This window comes from Ochotona princeps, chromosome 20 (genome assembly GCF_030435755.1).
Source record: "Ochotona princeps isolate mOchPri1 chromosome 20, mOchPri1.hap1, whole genome shotgun sequence".
Taxonomy (NCBI): domain Eukaryota; kingdom Metazoa; phylum Chordata; class Mammalia; order Lagomorpha; family Ochotonidae; genus Ochotona; species Ochotona princeps.
In genome coordinates this window covers 29,945,003-29,963,955 of record NC_080851.1, presented here as the reverse complement: position 1 = coordinate 29,963,955, position 18,953 = coordinate 29,945,003, and the positions used below count along the sequence as shown (strand labels likewise).

Sequence of the window (18,953 nt, the reverse complement as noted above, 5' to 3'; positions counted from 1 at the left end):
TCTGTGTCAGGTTAGATCTAACGCTGCTTTCTTTACTTTCTTGGACAATGGGGTGTGTGCACTGGATTTTGTCAAGGATGGGTGACTGGGGGACCTTAATGTAAAAATGGATTGCTGAGTTTGAAAACACTGCCCAGGACATTGGCATAATGTTATTTAATCTCCCCAGGAAAGCACACTATGGGAAGTATCTTTGACTTTATGTCAGGAAAAAAAGGAAGAAATAAAAGAAGAAATGATTTCCAAAAAGATTTGTAGATATCTTCATTTTTGATTATCAGAAACTTTATCTTTTGACTTTGGGAAACTCAGTGCCAAACTTTGGTGTTGTGTGGAAGCATCTGTCAAAGTCCCTGCTAATTACGTGGGGTCTCTAAAAAAGTTGACAGAAAGTGGCTATTATGAAACAACCGTGCATTAATTTTTTTCAAAATATCTCTTTTAATTGCCCTTGTCCACAGACATTTCAAAATACCTTCCTGTGTTGTATCAACTGTGCTAAAAATTTTTTTTAAAAAAGGAGCAGGGGCTGGGTTTAAATGGAAAATGGAAAGAAAGCCTATTTCACGCATTGGTCTTGTTAAGCTGGTCCCAGTGAGCCCCTTATAACTGTTTCTCTTCTGATAGAAAACTCTGTGTGATGTGATCCTCATGGTCCAGGAGAGGAAGATTCCTGCCCATCGTGTTGTCCTGGCCGCAGCCAGCCACTTCTTTAACTTAATGTTCACAAGTGAGTGTCTCAAGGCAAAATGGGCCTTTATTTTTTCTGTCAGAATGAGGTGCAGTTAGATTTAAAGCCCTTCAGGACTGAAGGCCAATAGGACAGCAATGAGCTTGAAAAGTGGTCCCATGGTGATTGACCAAAGGAAAAGAGAGCTCGGGGGTGGAGACCCAGCCTGTGCTTGAACACCCGGTGTCCTTGCCTCTTCCTCTTCTTCCTCCTCTTCCTCCTCCCTCCCACTCCTCCCTTCCCCCCCCTCCTCCCTTTTCCTGTTTTCTTTTTTTTTTGTTTTTTTGAGATTGATTTATTTATTTGAAAGGCAGAGTTACAGAGCAAGGAGGAGAGGCAGAGAGAAATCTTCTGTCTACTGGTTCACTGCCCAAATGACTGCAACAGCCAGTACTGGGCAAGCCAGGAGCTTCATCTAGGTCTCCCACTTGGGACCCAGGTACTTGCTTGGGCCGTCTTCTGCTGCTTTTCCAGACTCATAACAGGAAGCTGGATGGGAAGTGGAATAGCCAGGACTTGAACCTGCACCTGTATGGGGTGTTGATGCAGCAGGCAGCACCCTAACTTGCTGCATCAATATCCCCAACGGTTTTCGTCTCGAACTCAGATAGAAATATAAGAAGCAGGGGGCCCAGTGCGGTAGCCTAATGGCTAAAGTCCTTGCCTTGCATGGGCCAGGATCCCATATGGGCCCCGGTTTGTGTCCCAGCTGTTCCAGTTTCCATCCAGTTCCCTGCTTGTGACTTGGGATAGCAGTGGAGGATGGCCCAAAGCCTTGGGACTCTGTACCAACACAGGAGACCTTGAAGAAGCTCCTGGCTCCTGGCTTTGGATTGGCTCAGCTCTGGCTGTTGTGACCACCTGGGCAGTGAACCAGCAGATAGAGGATCTTTCATATCTGTCTTTCCTTCTCTGTGTAAATCTGACTTTCCAATAAAAATAAATAAACATCTAGAAAAAATAGAAGAAGCAGATAAATCACATGACATTTTGCCTAGCAAGTCAAATTTTAAACAGTTGAAAAATCAGATACAGAATATTGGATTCAAAGTCTAAGTCTGAAATCCAGGGTTTTGTAGTTGATGCTGCTTTGTGAGCTTAACATGGTCGTGTGATATTTCTGCCTCAAGTGTTCTCTCTGGTAATCTAGCTACCTGCAAGGGCTTTTAGGAAGAACTATATGGGGTTTCCAAGTTAAACATAAGATGTATGTAAATGGAAATGTCCTTAAATTCCTGTTACATTGTAGGCGTTTGCTTATGGCAGTATGAAAAGAGTGCTGGTAAAATATTTTAGGAATTGGGCAAAACTGAGTGTAGTTTTGGGTCTTTGCTTTACTTGGGCTTCTCTAAAGAACACTAATTCATTAATTTCTTGAATTTAATGTGCACCTCTAGTTTAGAGAGTTAGTTTGCATTGATTACAGAAATGGTGGGCTGGCTGGTGTACTGTCATATCGCGAGAGCTGGGGCACTGTCATACCCTGTCGTCCTCGGTTGTAGTACTGTCAGCGACAGCACTGACACTGTTCATGTCTCTTGTGTTCATTTTAGCGAACATGCTTGAATCTAAGTCCTTTGAAGTGGAACTCAAAGACGCTGAACCAGACATTATTGAACAACTCGTGGAGTTTGCTTATACTGCTAGGTGAGTGAAGAAGGGTCCTTCATGTTTCTGAGGAGCAGTGCTGGGATCTACCACAGCGAAGCCTTGCTGTGACAAATTGGCTCACTCCAAATTCCTCCAAATGGGAAGCTGCAAGGATAAAGGAGTTGGAATCACCTACCAAATTCAAGTACCAGAACACTTCTTTTTTTTTTTTTTTTTTGCTTAACTTCGGTAGTAGGATACGTTCTGCATACCATTATTTAGATGATAAGAAATTGTGAGGCAGTAACACCTGTTTTGTTTGCAGAATTTCTGTGAATAGCAACAATGTTCAGTCCTTGCTAGATGCGGCAAACCAGTACCAGATTGAACCTGTGAAGAAAATGTGTGTTGATTTTTTGAAGGAACAAGTTGATGCTTCAAATTGTCTTGGTAAGAAAAATCCACAATTTGTATTTTAATAAAAGAAAAAAATTGTGAATAATATCTGTTCATTTTAAAGGCACTGCCTGGTAGAATGTTTCCTAGTAATAGAATTTAAGAGGAACTTGGGGAAATACATATTTATCTGACAACCACAAGCTCATGAAATATTATAGCAACACTTTCCAATGCACAAAATGTCTTTTATAATGCGCTTTCATGTATCCAGAATGAGGAATGAGAATTACATCTGGTGGTATCTGATAAGATAAATGTGAATGAGTTTACTTAAACATTTATGATGTGCTAAGTCTGTCAGTTTGCCTGAGGTCACCCAGCTAGTAAGGGAAGAATCTGAGACTTAAATTCAAGTATTCTTTTTTTTTTTTTAAGATTTATTTATTTTTATTGGAAAGTCAGATTTACACAGAGAAGGAGAGACAAAATGATCTTTGTGTGCTGGTTCACTCTCCCAGGTGACCACAGCAGCCATAGCAGAACCGATCTGAGCCAGGAGCCTCCTCTGGGTCTCCCACATAGGTGCAGGGTCCCAAAGCTTTGAGCCATCCTCTGCTGCTTTCCCAAGTCACAAGCAGGGAGCTGGATGGGAAGTAGAGCAGCTGGAATATGAACGAGCACCCATATGAGCATGCAAGGCGAGGACTTTAGCTACTAGGCTACTGTGCCTGGCCCAAATTCAAGTATTGTAATCCTTAACTACTGTACCAGACTGCCTTGCCACACTGATAAATTTGCTAACTTTTATATACTAGAAAACGTGAACAGCATAGATCATAAAATGTTAATTGAGCAACTCTGCCACATTATTTTAAGCTGTAAATGAAGTATTCGGAGGAGGGCATTGTGGTACAACAGGTTAAACTGTCACTTGATACTTCCTATTTCAGCATGCTGAGTCGAGTCCCAGATGTTCTGTGCCCAACTGTAGGATACTGGATCAGAAGCAGAGGAGTTAGGGACGCAACCTCGCACCCATATGGGATGCTGACATTGTAGAAAGAGGCTTTTAACTCACTATGCCCAGCACTGGACCCATAAATAAATCTGTTTTAGCATAAATATTTTGTGGAGCCCAGTGCAGTAACCTAGTGAACCAGCAGACAGAAGATCTTTCTGTCTCTCCTTATCTTTGTAAATCTGACTTTCCAATAAAAATAAATAAATCTTCAATATCTTTTAAAAAAAGATAAATATTTTGTATTTGACAGAGAAGCAGAGAAAATCAGAAATTTTCAAAATCTGGAATGCTTTTCACTGAGAGAGAATCCTGAGTGATACATGAATGCACAAATCTTTGTGTGAAAAAAAAAATGTTTTTTTTGAAAGGTGGAGTGACAGAAATAGAAGGAGGGCTCTTCAATCTGCTGGTTCACTCCCAAATGCCTTCAATAGCCAGGGCTGGGCCAGACCAAAGCCAGGAGCCTGGAGCTCCGTTTGGGTCTCCCTCGTGCTTTCAGGACCCCAAGTACTTGAGCTATCACCTACTGCCAGTGTATCAACAGAGAGCTGGCTCGGATGCAGAGAGGCAGAGGTTCCATCCTAGGCACCCCAGTACACGATGCACATTTCCCAGGCTACAGCTTAACCTGCCGTGCTACAACGCCCAGCCCCAGGTCTTAGAAAGCAATTTTACCTACCCTTGGCATGAGTCCTCCGAAAGAAAGTAAACAGGGTGTGATTGTAAGAAAAGCAGGAAGGAAAGAGAAGTGGAATTGCCCAGGGTAGAGGCCTCGTGTTCCTGTGTATGCTAAGATTTCACCTGGCAGAGGGGGGAGGGAACAGTGTGGATAGCAAGAAAGGAGATGCTGGGCTGAAAGGCTCCCAGAGGTGGTTGGGACCTTTCCTAAGACCCTCTCTCTCTTCTTCTAGGCCACCCTTTTTCTGGATCCTTCAGCATTCCTTCCAGCACATTCCCCCCACTATGCACAGGCAGATCTTGGAAGGTGAAGGGAAAGAAAGCAGAATAGATCTCAAGGGAGGATCAAGTCCAGGTGAAGGGGCTAAAAATAAGGCTTGGCCTACTACCCAGAAAAGGAATTAAACTAGAGGGAGACTGGTATGCCAGTGAACACACTGATGAAAGCTTTAAGCCATAACTCAAGAGAGGGAGATCCCTATATTAGGAAATGAACAACCAGCCTTTAGCCCCATTGATGTAATAGAGACACTCCAGCATTAATCCCTCTAACTCTCTAGGCCATAGTTTGAGATTCCATTTATCCATACAATTCATATTGCTAAAACTTCAGTTTATTTCCCTGTAATATAAGTATAAACTCACACAATGTGTTTTTTAGAAGGGAACGGTGCAAAGTTCACAATTGGTAATGTGAAGGAAAAAAAGAATTGTATTCCAAGGCATTACTCGTTTAGGGTGTTGCAAGGAAATAATGTATCATCACCTGCATTCCTTCTGAGAAAAACCTCGGAGGAAGTTCCAGCCAGGAAGAGGTGAGGAGCTCAAGTTATACATGCACTGGCTAGATTTCTTAGCTATAATGAAACTAAGATGACTTCTGTTAATTTCAACAAAATTAGATTTTTTTTTTATTGATTTGAGAAGCAGAGAAAAGATAATCAGAACCTATCCTTCTTCTGGTTCCTCCCCAAATGTCGACAACAGTTAAGGCTGGGTGAGCTCACGGCAAGGAGCTGGGAATGCAATCCTAGTCGGCCTTGTGCATGTCAGGGACCAGCTTGAGCTAGGACCTACCAGCTCCCAGTGCCGCGTGAACAGAAAGCTGCAGACAGGTGCCAAAGCTAGGAGTCAAACCCAGGTGCCTTAGAAATAAGGTTGAAGACTGATGTGCCCAGGATTATATATTAAAAAAAAAAAAAAAATCAGACCTAAAAAAAAAGTTTCAGGGTTTAAACCACACAAATTTCTTTAGATAAGTATCACAGAGTGCTTTGCCCAGTGATCAGAGAACACAGTTGTTTGCAGACACTTGTGCAGCATTCACAAACGCTGCTTGTCAGTTGCAGACACTAAGGAGCTTCTGCAAGAGACACAGGCTCACCCCGCAATCCACGCTCCATGCAGCAATTAGACCAACCGCAGAGGGAGGGACACGCCTTCTCCCACAGCATTGCGGACACTTGGAAATCCAACCAAAGAATTATTTCGGAAAACACTTTTTTTTTTTTTTTTAAAGATTTTTATTCATTTTATTACAGCCAGATATACAGAGAGGAGGAGAGACAGAGAGGAAGATCTTCCGTCCGAGGATTCACTCCCCAAGTGAGCCGCAACAGCCGGTGCGCGCAGATCCGATGCCGGGAACCAGGAACCTCTTCCAGGTCTCCCACATGGGTGCAGGGTCCCAAAGCTTTGGGCCGTTCTCGACTGCTTTCCCAGGCCACAAGCAGGGAGCTGGATGGGAAGTGGAGCTGCCGGGATTAGAACCGGCGCCCATATGGGATCCCGGGGCTTTCAAGGCGAGGACTTTAGCTGCTAGGCCACGCCGCCTGGCCCCGGAAAACACTTTTAAAGAGATAGTAAAAGGAACCCAAAGTTCAGATTCCCACATCCCATGTTGGAGTGCTTGGGTTTGGTGTCCAGCTCTTGACCTTGGCTTCCTGCTAGTGTGGACCCTGGGCTGGCAACAAGTGTGGACTCAAGCAGTGGACTTCTGCCAGCCACGTGCGATTTGTAGGTTGCATTGCCAATTCCCAAGCTTTGACTTAGCACCATCTTGACTGTTACAGGAATTTAGGGGCTGAACTGGTGGATGAGCAGTCTCTGTCTCTTTAATAAATAAATTGTTTTTAAAAGAACTAATAGATTATAACAAAAGTACATGTCAAAATGAGGAGTTTTCAGGAAATTCCTGGAAAATGCTTATTTATAAAAAAAATAAGTTCAGGTATCATTTCTCTTGCAGAAAATTAAGCCTAGAGTTTCATTTTTTCTCCAGATTTTTTTGAAGTGCCCTTGGAAGCATGCACTAAGTCAAAACCTTTGAAATGTAGCAAAAGTATTTCTTAGGAGAAAATTGGTAGTCTTTAAAATGCTTTTAAGTTAACTGATTTCACTTTTTCTTTTCTTGGCTTAAATATTCTACTCAGAGAAGCAGGGGAAAAGTTTCAATACCTAATCAGAGTAGAAGAAAATCTTTTCTTGAAGAATTAATTAATGAAGTAGGAAGATAGCTAATAACTTGGCCAATAAAGCAGAACATATTATTTCAAAGTGTAGTATAACGTAGCAAAAAATCTGACCAAAAAGTCAAAAAGCATCTAGCATTAAAACTATCATGATAAAACCAAAGTTGTCTTAAAAGCAGAAAAATCTGAAACCAAGAGCTTTGAGCAACTGAAAAGGCAGAGATCTGTTTCCTGTTAATCCTCTGTCTGATGGCCTGATGGGCTGAGACTCAGGCTTCCAGTGCCCAGGTTAGTGCCTGTGTGCCTTAAGTTGTTGTAAATCAACAGAGTGCTGTCAACATAATGTCGACACTAGACGAGGGGCCTGTGTGTTCATGTACTGTGCAAAGCTTTGGTTTTACATAGAAACGTTGAGATCGTTTTTGAAAGCTCTGGGTAGCCAGGGGTTAAAGTACACTGTATTTTCACTGAAAGCATTTGCTGCCCTGGTGCAGGGGGTGACAGCGTAGGAGCTTGACCTGAGGTGTACAGGGAGGCTGTGCTCCCTAAAAGTGTTCTCCGAAATAAAGTTCCTGGACCCAACACAGGAGCCTAGTGGCTGAAGTCCTCGCCTTGCACACACCGAGATCCGTTATGGGCACCAGTTCCTGTCCCACTTTCCGTCCAACTCCCTGCTTGTGGCCTTGGAGGGCAGTAGAGGATGGCTCAAGGCCATGGGACCCTGCACCCACGTGGGAGACCTGGAAGAAGCTCTTGGCTCCTGGATTCAAAAGGGTTAGGCTTGGGCCATTAAAGCCACTTGATGAGTGAGTCATCAGATGAAAGATTTTCCTCTCTCTTCTCTGTATATCTGACTTTCCAATAAAAAAAAAATCTTGGGCCCGGCGGCGTGGCCTAGCGGCTAAAGTCCTCTCCTTGAAAGCCCCAGGATCCCATATGGGCGCCAGTTCTAATCCCGGCAGCTCCACTTCCCATCCAGCTCCCTGCTTGTGGCCTGGGAAAGCAGTCGAGAACGGCCCAAAGCTTTGGGACCCTGCACCCGTGTGGGAGACCCAGAAGAGGTTCCAGGTTCCCGGCATCGGATCGACGCGCACCAGCCGTTGCAGCTCACTTGGGGAGTGAATCATCGGACGGAAGATCTTCCTCTCTGTCTCTCCTCCTCTCTGTATATCTGACTGTAATAAAATAAATAAATCTTTAAAAAAAAAAATCTTAAAAAAAAAGAAAATTAATTAGTTAAGTAATAATAGCGGTAATACTTTGTGACCATGTGGGATTTAATTCAGAAATGCCACAATGTTTCAGTGATTTTAGTGTCAAAAAATCCAGAAAGCATAATTTGCTGTCAGGCTATAGGAGAAAAATATAGTTAAAACCATGGCAACAAATAGCACTGTTTGTGATCTGTGTTGATATATATATTTTTAAATTTATTGGAAAGGCAAATTTACAGAGAAAAAGAGATCTTCGATTTGCTGGTTCACTCCCCAGTGGTCTCAACAGCCAATCTGAAGCCAGGAGTCGGGAGTTTTTCCTGGATCTTTCACATGGGTGTAGGAATGTAGCTGGATGTGAAGTGGGGTCTCCAGGATACGAATTTGCACCTGTATGGGAGCCTGGCACATTCAAGGTGAGGATTTAGACACTGAGCTATTGTGCTGAACCCTATGGCTTATATTTTTAAAAAGTTAAGCAAAGTAGAGGGCCCAGCACAGTAGCATAGCAGCTAAAGTCCTAACCTTGAGCACGCCGGGATCCCATATTAGCACCGGTTCTAATTTCAGCAGCTCCACTTCCCATCCGGCTCCCTGCTTGTATCCTGGGAAAGCAGTCAAGGATGGCTCAAAGCCTTGGGATCCTGCACCCATGTGGGAGACCTGGAGGAAGCTCCTTGCTCCTGGCTTTGGATTGGCTCAGCTTCGACCATTGCGGCCGCTTGGATAGTGAACTGTTGGACAGAAGATCTTCCTCTCTGTCTCTCTTCTTCTCTGTATGTCTGCCTTTGCAACAAAAATAAATCCTTAAAAGAAAAACTTTTAAGCAATATAGAAATATTTTTGTTGAAGAGCTGATGTCCGTAGCCGTAGCACAAGTGCCCACAGGTGACAAGCTCTTCACTTAGAGCACCCAGCGTTCTGCAGTGCTGGCAGCACGTGTTGTAAAGGGCAGAAGGCTGCACAGGCTGGCCAGTTTGGATAGCAGGCACCAGTCAGGAGGACCTTTGTGGTAGAAATATGAGAGCATCAAATCCTACTACCTGAAGACAACGTGAACTTGAAACATGAGAAGTCAAGCAGGATTCAATGGAGGAAGCTCAGCTTAAGACTGAGAAAGGCCTGCTGCTGCATGCATGGTCACATGCAGAAACAATCAGTAGTTAGATGTAGCAAAGGTTGCAAACTTTTTCTGTACCAGGACAAACAGTAATGTTTCAGTCTTTGTGGGCCACATGTAGTACAAGTATCTCCTTAACCTCCCCTGTCCTTTCTCTACTCCCATTCCTTTTTTCCCCCTCCCTCCTTTACTCCTTTTTCCCCTACAAACCTTTAAAAGTGTAAAACCATTGCTAACTGCTGACCTACAAGAGAGGCTGGAGTTAGCCCATGAACGCAGGCTTGTGATAAAGGGTAGAAATGACCAGTGGAGTCAAACTTCCTCCAAAGCAAAATAAAATAAAATAAAATAAATCTGGGAAATGCATGGGACTTATGTGAGAGAATTGTATATTCAAATTGAAGATCATAGAAAATCCAAAAACTATCATAAATAAACATTTCTGCATAAGTGCTGCAAAGATCAACCATCCCCTGAGTTTAGTACAGTCCTAGTTAAAATTCATATCAGAATTGTTTAAGTAAAAAAGCTTAAACTTATCTTTAAATGTATTTGCAAGAGAAAAACATCTAATAGTGAACATCAGAGCAAAACATTGAAGAGGGCCTGTTCTACAAAAATCAAAATCCACCAAACGTAAAACATGCATACAAAGGTAGCTCAGTGGAACTGCACGGGACCCAGATTTGTGGAACTCATTCAGTCTTACCTTGCTCAAGTCATGCTGCTTTGTCTTCAGTGTGTGTGTGGTTTTGCTGCAAGTGATTCTTTCTGCTGTTCTCTTCTTGTGTGCAGGTATAAGCGTGCTAGCAGAGTGTCTGGACTGTCCGGAGTTGAAAGCCACCGCAGATGACTTTATCCATCAGCACTTTACTGAAGTTTACAAAACTGATGAATTTCTCCAACTTGATGTCAAGCGTGTAACCCATCTTCTGAACCAGGACACTCTGACTGTGAGGGCAGAGGATCAGGTGACCAGCTGTCTCCTCACGTTTTTCTCAGTGAAACACACCTTTGGTTTCTTATACCTCTTCTAGAGATACATGTCCAGGAAAAAATCAAGTCAGGAGGGGGTGTGTTCTTTTCATTATACCTTGTCAATAAGATCTGCTTTTTAAGAAAAGTCAGTCTTGGCTGCTTGTAAAGACTGGCTGTCAAGAGACAGGCCTGGTAGAGAGAATAGTATCATGTATCACAGTGGGCAAGAATCACACTCCCTCTCCTCCTTCCAAAGATGTCCACATCCTAACCCCTGGAACCTGAAAATAGGTCACCATAAGTGACAGGTGGGGCTTGACAGGTGTGATTTAAGCTAAGGATCTTGAGACGAGGAGGCTTTCTACATGAGTACCATGTGGTGATGAAGTTCCTTGAATGTGGAGGAATGGTGCTGTGTATGAAGAGCCCGAAGACATACAGTGTAGGCAGGTGCTCAGCCTCAGAAAAGGCAAGGAAACAGCTTCTTCTAGGCCGCCCTGCCAATGTCTTGGTTTAACCCAGTGTGACCCAGTATGTACTCAACCCCCAAAACTGTCAGGTAAGCCACTAAAGGTTGGAGGGGTTAGCAGAGAAAGTCTTGGGGGCTGATCACAGTGGGGATTGTTGACAGGGAGGCTTGTCTTGTGTTTTTAGTTTCACATCTGTCTCTGTTAAGTCACTAGCTTTTGTTGTTTTTGTTTTATGTGTGTGTGTATAAAGATTTATTTTATTTTTTAATTGGAAAGTTAGATATACAGAGAGGAAGATCTTCCGTCCACTGGTTCATTTCCCAAGTGGCTGCACTGGCTGGAACTGAGCTAATCAGAAGCCAGCAGTCAGGAACGTCTTTGGTGTCTCACACGTGTGTGCAGGGTCCCAAGGCTTTGGGCTGTCCTCCACTGCTTTCCCAGGCTACAAGCAGGGAGCTGGATGAGAAGTGGAGCAGCCAGGACGTGAACTGGCACTCATATGAGATGCTGGCACTTGCAGGTGGAGGATTAGCCATTTGAGCCATGCACTGTTCCCTAGCCACTGTTTTTGTGTAATTTGTTAGAGCAGGAATAGGACAAGTAAATAGGCAATATATGATCACATGCTTTCAGTAATTTTTGTTGTAAAGATGAAAGGTTTGCACTAAATCATATTCTTTTACCATTTAGAATGACCCACACCCTGGAGAGTCTTACTAGGCAAAAAATCTAGAACAGTCAAAACCCAGCCCAATAATGAAAATTAGCTGACTTATATTCAGTTTGAAAAGCAAAGAAAAAATAACTTCAGCCTGGATACAGCTGGCATATACTATGCTGGATCATCAAGGTTAACCTCTTCAGTGCTGAGTGATGCTGATGGCAGGTACACTTGACATAAAATGACAGGATGTCTCTGTGGTTGTCTTTTTTTTTTTTTTTTTTTTTTTTTTTTTACAATTTATTTCTATTGGAAACATGTACAGAGAGGAGGAGAGATAGAGAGGAGGATTTTCTATCCGATGGATCTTCTGCCTGATGATTCACTCCCCAAATGGCCGCAATAGCCGGAATTGAGCAGATCAAAAGCCAGGAGCCAGGAGCCTGTTCCGGGTCTCCCATGCGGGTGCAGGTTCCCAAACTTTGGACCATTATCGACTGCTTTCCCAGGCCACAGGCAGGGAGCTGGATGGGAAGTGGGGAGGCCAGGGCATGAACTGGCGCCCCAATGGGATCCTGGGAATATGCAAAGTGAAGAGTTTAACCACTAAGCTACCATGCTGGGCCCTGTGGTTGTCCTTTTAAGAAACCATAATTCTAGCCTAATGAGTAAAATGTCAGGCCAGCTCAACTTCTGTAAAATGTCTGGCCAGAACTCAGAACTTGTTAGGTCATCAAAAATGAAGAGAAGGTGAGCCTGGCATAATGATTAGATGTCTTGCACACTCCTGGTTTTCTATGGAAGCTAATTCATATCCTGGCTGCTCCACTTCCCATCCAGCTCCCTGCTTGTGGCCTGGGAAAGCAGTCAAGGACGGCCTAAAACCTTGGTACCTTGCACCCACGTGGGAGACCCAAAAGCAGCTCCTGCCATTAGGCTTCTGGCTCCAGGCTTTAGATCGGCTCAGCTTTGACCGTTGCAGCCAGTTAAGCTGTGAACCAGCGGAAAGAAGATCTTTCTATCTCCTTTTCTCCATAACTTTGCCTTTCCAATAAAACTAAATAAATCTTAAAAAAAAGGGGGGAGAAGGTTAAGAAACTGTCACTGTCTAACAAAACTTAATGTGATTCAGTATCTACATGTAAGGTGGAATATACTTTATGAGGTCATGAGTCAGAAAAATAACCATAGGTTGTAAAGTAAAAAAACATTAACTTTACTGCCTGGTGCCATGGCCTAGGGGCTGAAGTTCTTGCCTTGCATGTGCCAGGATCCCATATGGGCCCCGTTCATGTTCCAGCTGCTCTACTTCCCATCCAACTCCCTGATTGTGGTCTGGGAAAGCAAAAGAGGATGACCCAAAGCCTTGGGATCCTGCACATGCTTGGGAGACCTGGAGGGAGTTCCTGGCGCCTCGCTCTGGATCGGCTCAGCTCCAGCCATTGTGGCCACTTGGGGAGTAGACCATTAGACAGAAGATCTTTGTCTGTCTCTGCTTCTCTCTGTAAATCTGACTTTCCAATAAAAAGAAAATGAATGAATTGAAGAAAAATACAGATAAAAAAGAAATATTAACTTTAGTTAATGTGTGTTATTGGTTTAATATTTGTGGAAAACAGTTCGTGCTAATGTAACTTCTTCGCAGCTGATTGCAAAGTATGTTAGAATTTGGAGTGCCACCTTGAACTTTATCTTTTGAGAAAAGAACGACTTCCACAAAAACTCATCGGGAATTCAGAAATTGGGCCTCGTTAACACCACCACTGAATTAGCCATATGTGTATGTGACAGAGAAATAGTACTTATTTTCAATGTTTAATTATTTGTAAATTAATTATGCTAAGAAACTTCAGCTTGTTCAATGCAGTTAAATTAAAACTGGTATTCTGGGGAGAAAAACTGAGGTAATGTGACTATCCTATTGTTTAAGTTTAGAATTTTTACATTAAAGTTTCTGGAAAGTAGGTAAGTCTGTTCACAATCAGCCATATAATATTGAAATAAAATCATAGGTGAACCTTCCCCTCTTGATATGGAAGGCCCTTTGGAAAACTATCCTGTTTCCGGATCTAAGCAAGCACGTGCTGAAACTAATTGACCAAGAGATTTTTTGCCCCACTACTCTGTATGTCATGTCTCTTTCTAGAAAAACAGGTATATTTTGCTTTAACTAATCTTGAATTCAGTATCCACCCTATTGTTACATTATGTAGTTAGTAGTAGTACTAGTTAGTTCCTAAAAACTTATCACCTAGAGCAGTGTATAAATTGTTGTGAAGTATAAGGATATAAAAGCAAAGTATAAGGAATAAAAGCAAACATCTGAATATAATACTGGACCTATGTGGCTGTCTCCTGCAACTCTTCCTCCTCCTCTGAGTGCAGACAGAAGTCGCTGGGAATGTTGCTTCCATCTGAAATCCCCATTGTGCTGTTTTTCCCCCTTAGGTGTACGATGCTGCAGTCAGGTGGCTGAAATACGACGAACCCAACCGCCAGCCTTTCATGGTGGATATCCTTGCTAAAGTCAGGTTCCCTCTTATATCCAAGAATTTCTTAAGTAAAACAGTACAAGCTGAACCACTGATTCAAGACAATCCCGAATGCCTTAAGATGGTGATAAGTAAGTTGCCTTCATACCTGTTTATGACCTGATCACATAACCAGTTTTTCATGCGCTTGTAATGCATTACAATGGATGAAACTGAGTACCTGGAGCAAAATATTGGAGACTTGGCTCTTGCAGTTCTTGGAGTTCTCAGCTGTGCCCATGGAGGAGCCTTAGCCTCAGAGCTTCTTTTATGTAGCCCTGAGAGAAAGCAACAATTCCATAAGCTTTTCCCCTTTTGTATGTGGAAGCTTTCATACATTTTATTCCCACTGTGTCCTTTCCATGTATACTTGGCCACATAGTATAATTTGGACAAGTCAGCTGTTTTTGTTTCTGTGTGTTTTTAATTTCATGCTTTATGTTTCAGTATCATCACTTTAAAGCAGTCATGATACTGTCTTGGAGTTTTGGAAGTTGTCTTAAGTTGTCTGTATTTTCTGTATTTGGATTTTCATTTTTTTTTTCCTTCAATGTCTCATTTCCTCTCTTAATCATGTGAGAGTTATCTCCAGACTCAAATTATGTTCCGTGTGTGACTGGACTTGATATTGGGCTGACCTATAGGGTAATCAGAGTAGCTAGCTGTTTTTTCATTGAGGTCTCCCAAATGCCAGTATCTGTAGATGTTTCTTAGTGAAGAATAAGCTAGGTACAGGTGTTTGGGAGTGGGGTAAGGGATATTTTGCAGCTCAATGCCAGTTATTCTGTCCCATGCCCTTCTCTGTGGTTGTCTAACTCTGGGTCAGTTTCTGCAAAGACCAGTCAGTCCTCCGGTGTCCTACAGTTCTGAACGTGCCATGGGTATCTGACTGCAGCAGGTGGAGGCCGCCTGGGATTTCACCTGTTGTTGACTCAGAATTTAGAGCTCTCTTGTTTTCCTCCCCAACTCCACCTCCTGGGACACTTGCTGTCTCCAGCCGTGAGCCTCTCCAAGGATTGTAGGGCAATCTTACTTTTGATTGTTTGCATAATAAACACATTAATCAGAACTTCCATCTGCTACCTGTTTTTGGTAATTGGACTTTGGGGTTACAGTTCTTTACAGTTTTCAAAGCTATACTTTGTGTTCATTTCTTATTTCTTTGGGGTGGTTTTCAAGAGAAAAGAAAGTTCTTTCAATGCTTTGTCCAACTTCATGTTATTTTTTTTTTTAAGATTTTTATTATTATTGGAAAGCTGGATATACAGAGAGGAGGAGAGACAGAGAGGAAGGTCTTCCGTCCGGTGTTTCACTCCCCAAGTGAGCCACAACAGGCCGGCGGTGCGCGCCAATCAGATGCCGGGAACCAGGAACCTCTTCTGGGTCTCCCACGCGGGAGCAGGGTCCCAAAGCTTTGGGCTGTCCTCGACTGCTTTCCCAGGCCACAAGCAGGGAGCTGGATGGGAAGTGGAGCTGCCGAGATTAGAACCGGCACCCATATGGGATCCTGGGGCTTTCAAGGTGAGGACTTTAGCCGCTAGGCCATGCCACCGGGCCCTTCATGTTATTTTTATATCATATATAGAAACCAGTCTTTCCATTTATGTCTGGCCGGAAACGTCTTCCTTAGGTCAAGATAATTTTAATGACCTAAAGCTTCCGCATGTACATTTTGGATCTTTTTCTTTTCTTCTTGACCGTTGAGCATTATTTCCTCCTGAAACATATTTTGTGTGAAACTAAATTTCCATTATGTATATGTACGCACAATTAGTTTGTCTTCTTTTTCATTCTAATATCTTTTAGCCATTGTAATATTTCATTTGATTGCTGTGTGTCTCTGGCAATGTGTAACTACTTCTTACAAATTCTGCATTGGTAAATTTTAGTTGCTTTTATTGTTGCTTGACCATACCAGTACCAGAAGTCTCTGGTGGCCAAATGTTTGCTGTTTGTTTGTCTTGTTGTCTTATTCTGGGTGACTTAATCCCTTTTGTGTACTGTAATTTTGAATTATGTGCTTTTTTTTGCTTGGTGTTAATCCAGAAGAATGTGAGGAGCTTTGGCTGTGTTTCTGTGGATCTTCTCTGTTCTGGTTAAGAGAATAATGTTTTCTTTTGCCGTGTTCTCTAGGGTATAACAATGTTCTTGCCTTGTGGTTTCCAAGAGTTACCGGAAGTCTAAAATCAGTTCTGAGACCTGTATGAGGGCAGGACCCTCAGTGTTGGAAGACTTTACCTTTACCTGAAGTTGAAACAGTGATGTCACTGTTTTTCCGTTTACTAAGCAGTTGCTATTCTTAGCCTGTCCTTTAACTAAGAATCTAGCCACCAGTCCAAACCATCCAGTTTCTGGCAGAGATCTCTGCTCCCACGCATGTCTTGAACAGGTCCAAGACCTCATCTTCTCTGCCTCTCCCAACACTTGTCACAAGGTCTAAAAGGCCTTGAGAAAACAGCAATAGGGTCTCTTGATGGACACATCTGGTGTCCACTCCCTGTTCATTGTTGCACCTCTGATCTCTTGGAGTCTTAGCTATGCATTGAAAGGGGTATTTGTTTTATTCTTTCCAGCATTTATAGTAATTTTGTAGCACCAAGATGATAGCAGTAGCAGTAATCTGATATTTTCTATAAGTTTAGATTGCTATTTGCATGCACTATATTATAATGACTTTGGTACCCTGAGCTAAGTGTGTTCCAGCTAGCCCTCACAGGCTCATAAACACCCATTCACCTTAATTAAACCAAAAAGCACTGGACGGTTATCCGTAAGTGAGGTAGCATTGCAGACTTCAGTTTATATGTGATGAGCAGGCAGGTCTCAGAGAGCGTGGAACCTGCTTTGAATCCTTCAGTCGTTTCTGACACAGCATTTCAATGATTTATTTAAGAGGGACCTAGTTTCAGGTAAAAGTTACGGAAATAAAAAAGTGAATATCCAAGCTCACGCCTAGGACATCCATCTGAAGAGCAGCGAGTGTTCTCATTGTTAGACCACTCACTTGCTCCTTGGCTTGGAAGTCACACTGCTGCTGCTGCCTAGTAACTGTGTGGCTCTAGGTAAGCTGACCCAGTGTTGTCCCCATTTTGGAAAAATAATTATGACACAGGGATACTTCAAAAGGGTAGCTTAAGAAAACAACTGAATTAAGAGAGAATTTGTTTTGGCAACGAAATGAATTGAAGTAATACCAATTTCCATGGAGTGTTTAGAAAACTTCTCAGATTGCTTTACAATGAAATGCTTTATGGTTACCTAAAATTATTTTACATGAACATGTAAAATTATTTTTCGTAAGTTTCAAAAGCATAGAAGAGTATATGTTGTATCTATTGTTGAATGAAAAGGAAATTTTAGAGAAGAAAAGACTTCTTAGAAGCGTTTGAACCCAATTGAGGTTGTGAAGGGAAAAAGAAATCAAGAGCCTGTGGGAGAAGCAGGCAGATAGTGAAGTAATTGTACTAGAAAGGGTGTCGGTCACGGACACATCGTTATACACACTTGAATTTAAAGGATGGAAGAGGAAAACAGGACGACTCTCTTGAAACAAAGGCCTGAAAACCAGTGTGTGATTAGTGCTAAGGTGTACAGCAGAGGGCAGGCATTTATCCTGCTGGTGAAGATGCCAGTTAGGACACCAGCATCCCTTATCAAAGTACCACTGTTAACCCTGTTCCTGATGCCAGCTTCCTGCTAGGGCAGCTCCTGGGGGTGCAGTGGTAATGGCTCATGGAATCGGGTTTCTACCGCCCACCCATGTCAGACGCTTCAATTTTGTTCATGGCTCCCAAGGCTGGCCCTGACCAGTCCCAGTTGGAGGTGGACATTTGAATAGGTACTTGCTCTCTTTCTCTCTCAAAAAGAAAAAAATTAAATTTTTAAAGAACTAGAAAAAAGTGGACATGTGGCACAGCAGGTTGAGCCACCACTTGGGATACCTGTATCCCAGATCACAGTGCCTAGTTTCATATCATGCCTCTGCCTCCCATCCAGCTTCCTGGATAGTGCATTTGGGAGCCTGTCCAAGTCCTTGGGGCCTGCCGCCCATGTGAGAGATCCCGTGGGAGTCCCTGGCTGTTAGTTTCAGCCTGGCCCAATCCTAGCTATTGCAGGCCTTTAGGGAATAAACCTGTCTGTCGCTCTTCCTTTCATAAACAGCACTATTTAAGAAGTTTTTGAGAAATCTAAAAAGAAGTACTAGAGCATAAATGGTCAATAGAGTATCTTTAAAACCAGAGGGATGGAAGGGAAAAACAATACAAAACTCAGGACCCAAACAGAAAGTGTTGTGTTGTTAGATTTGGACCTTTTATTATTATTATTATTTCCATCCATATTAACGCAAGGTTTTTGGTACGCCTCCATTCCCATGCTGTGTGTTGTTTGCCTTAGAGTTTCAGTAGGGAGAGAACTCCATTTCTTCACATGGGATGCCAAGCTCTTGGAGGCAACTAGCCAGTCTCAGAGACTGGTGTTTAGTTTTCATGTGGATTCTGAATTTCAGAAATAGGAAGCAGGATTATTGCAGATTCTCAACCAAGTATAGGGTTTAGGCTCTGAAGTTTTGTCATTTAAAGTTTGATTTATAAGGCTTGTTTCATCTTTTCCCCCTCTTTTTTTTTCCTTCTTCACATAAAGAACAGTGAATGGCTCTAACTCCCTGACTAAGCCCAAGCAGCTGAGACTTGCAAGCGTTGAGGCCCTGGCAATACTAAATGGGGGAAAGAAGGCCACCAGCACCCCTGCTTCAGATCTTCAGCTGTCTTCTGCCACCCGCCTTACATTGCCTTTTCAGAGCAGAAGAAAAACGGAAAAGATGATTGAAAAATAGAATAAAACTAAGCTAAAGAATTGACATCTCAAGAACGAGTCACAAAAGTGAGAAGTACACACTCAGTCAAAGCCACCACAAGGGGCTACACCAAATTCTTACTCAGAATCTACCAGTGAAAACATCCAACTCTACCGTGACTAGCTAGCTGCCAATGGCCTGGGGAACGATGAGCTCCTCAGGAAAGGTGGCAGATTGTCCCCAGTGCACTCCTTGGAGAGAAAAAAAATAACCCATCAGCAAAGGCAGCCGTGCA

General features: G+C 42.8%; 1 protein-coding gene across 2 annotated transcripts in view; it reads left to right on the top strand.

The window, feature by feature from the left end:
- Positions 1 to 18,953, top strand: part of KLHL7 (kelch like family member 7) — a 59,009-nt gene that overhangs the window by 16,020 nt on the left and 24,036 nt on the right. For both annotated transcript variants that reach the window (XM_004582448.4, XM_058677973.1), the window contains exons 2-6: positions 628 to 730; positions 2,284 to 2,377; positions 2,646 to 2,770; positions 10,019 to 10,194; positions 13,781 to 13,955. In XM_004582448.4, the coding sequence (XP_004582505.2) occupies positions 628 to 730; positions 2,284 to 2,377; positions 2,646 to 2,770; positions 10,019 to 10,194; positions 13,781 to 13,955 (673 nt within the window). The remainder of the gene's footprint in view (positions 1 to 627; positions 731 to 2,283; positions 2,378 to 2,645; positions 2,771 to 10,018; positions 10,195 to 13,780; positions 13,956 to 18,953) is intronic.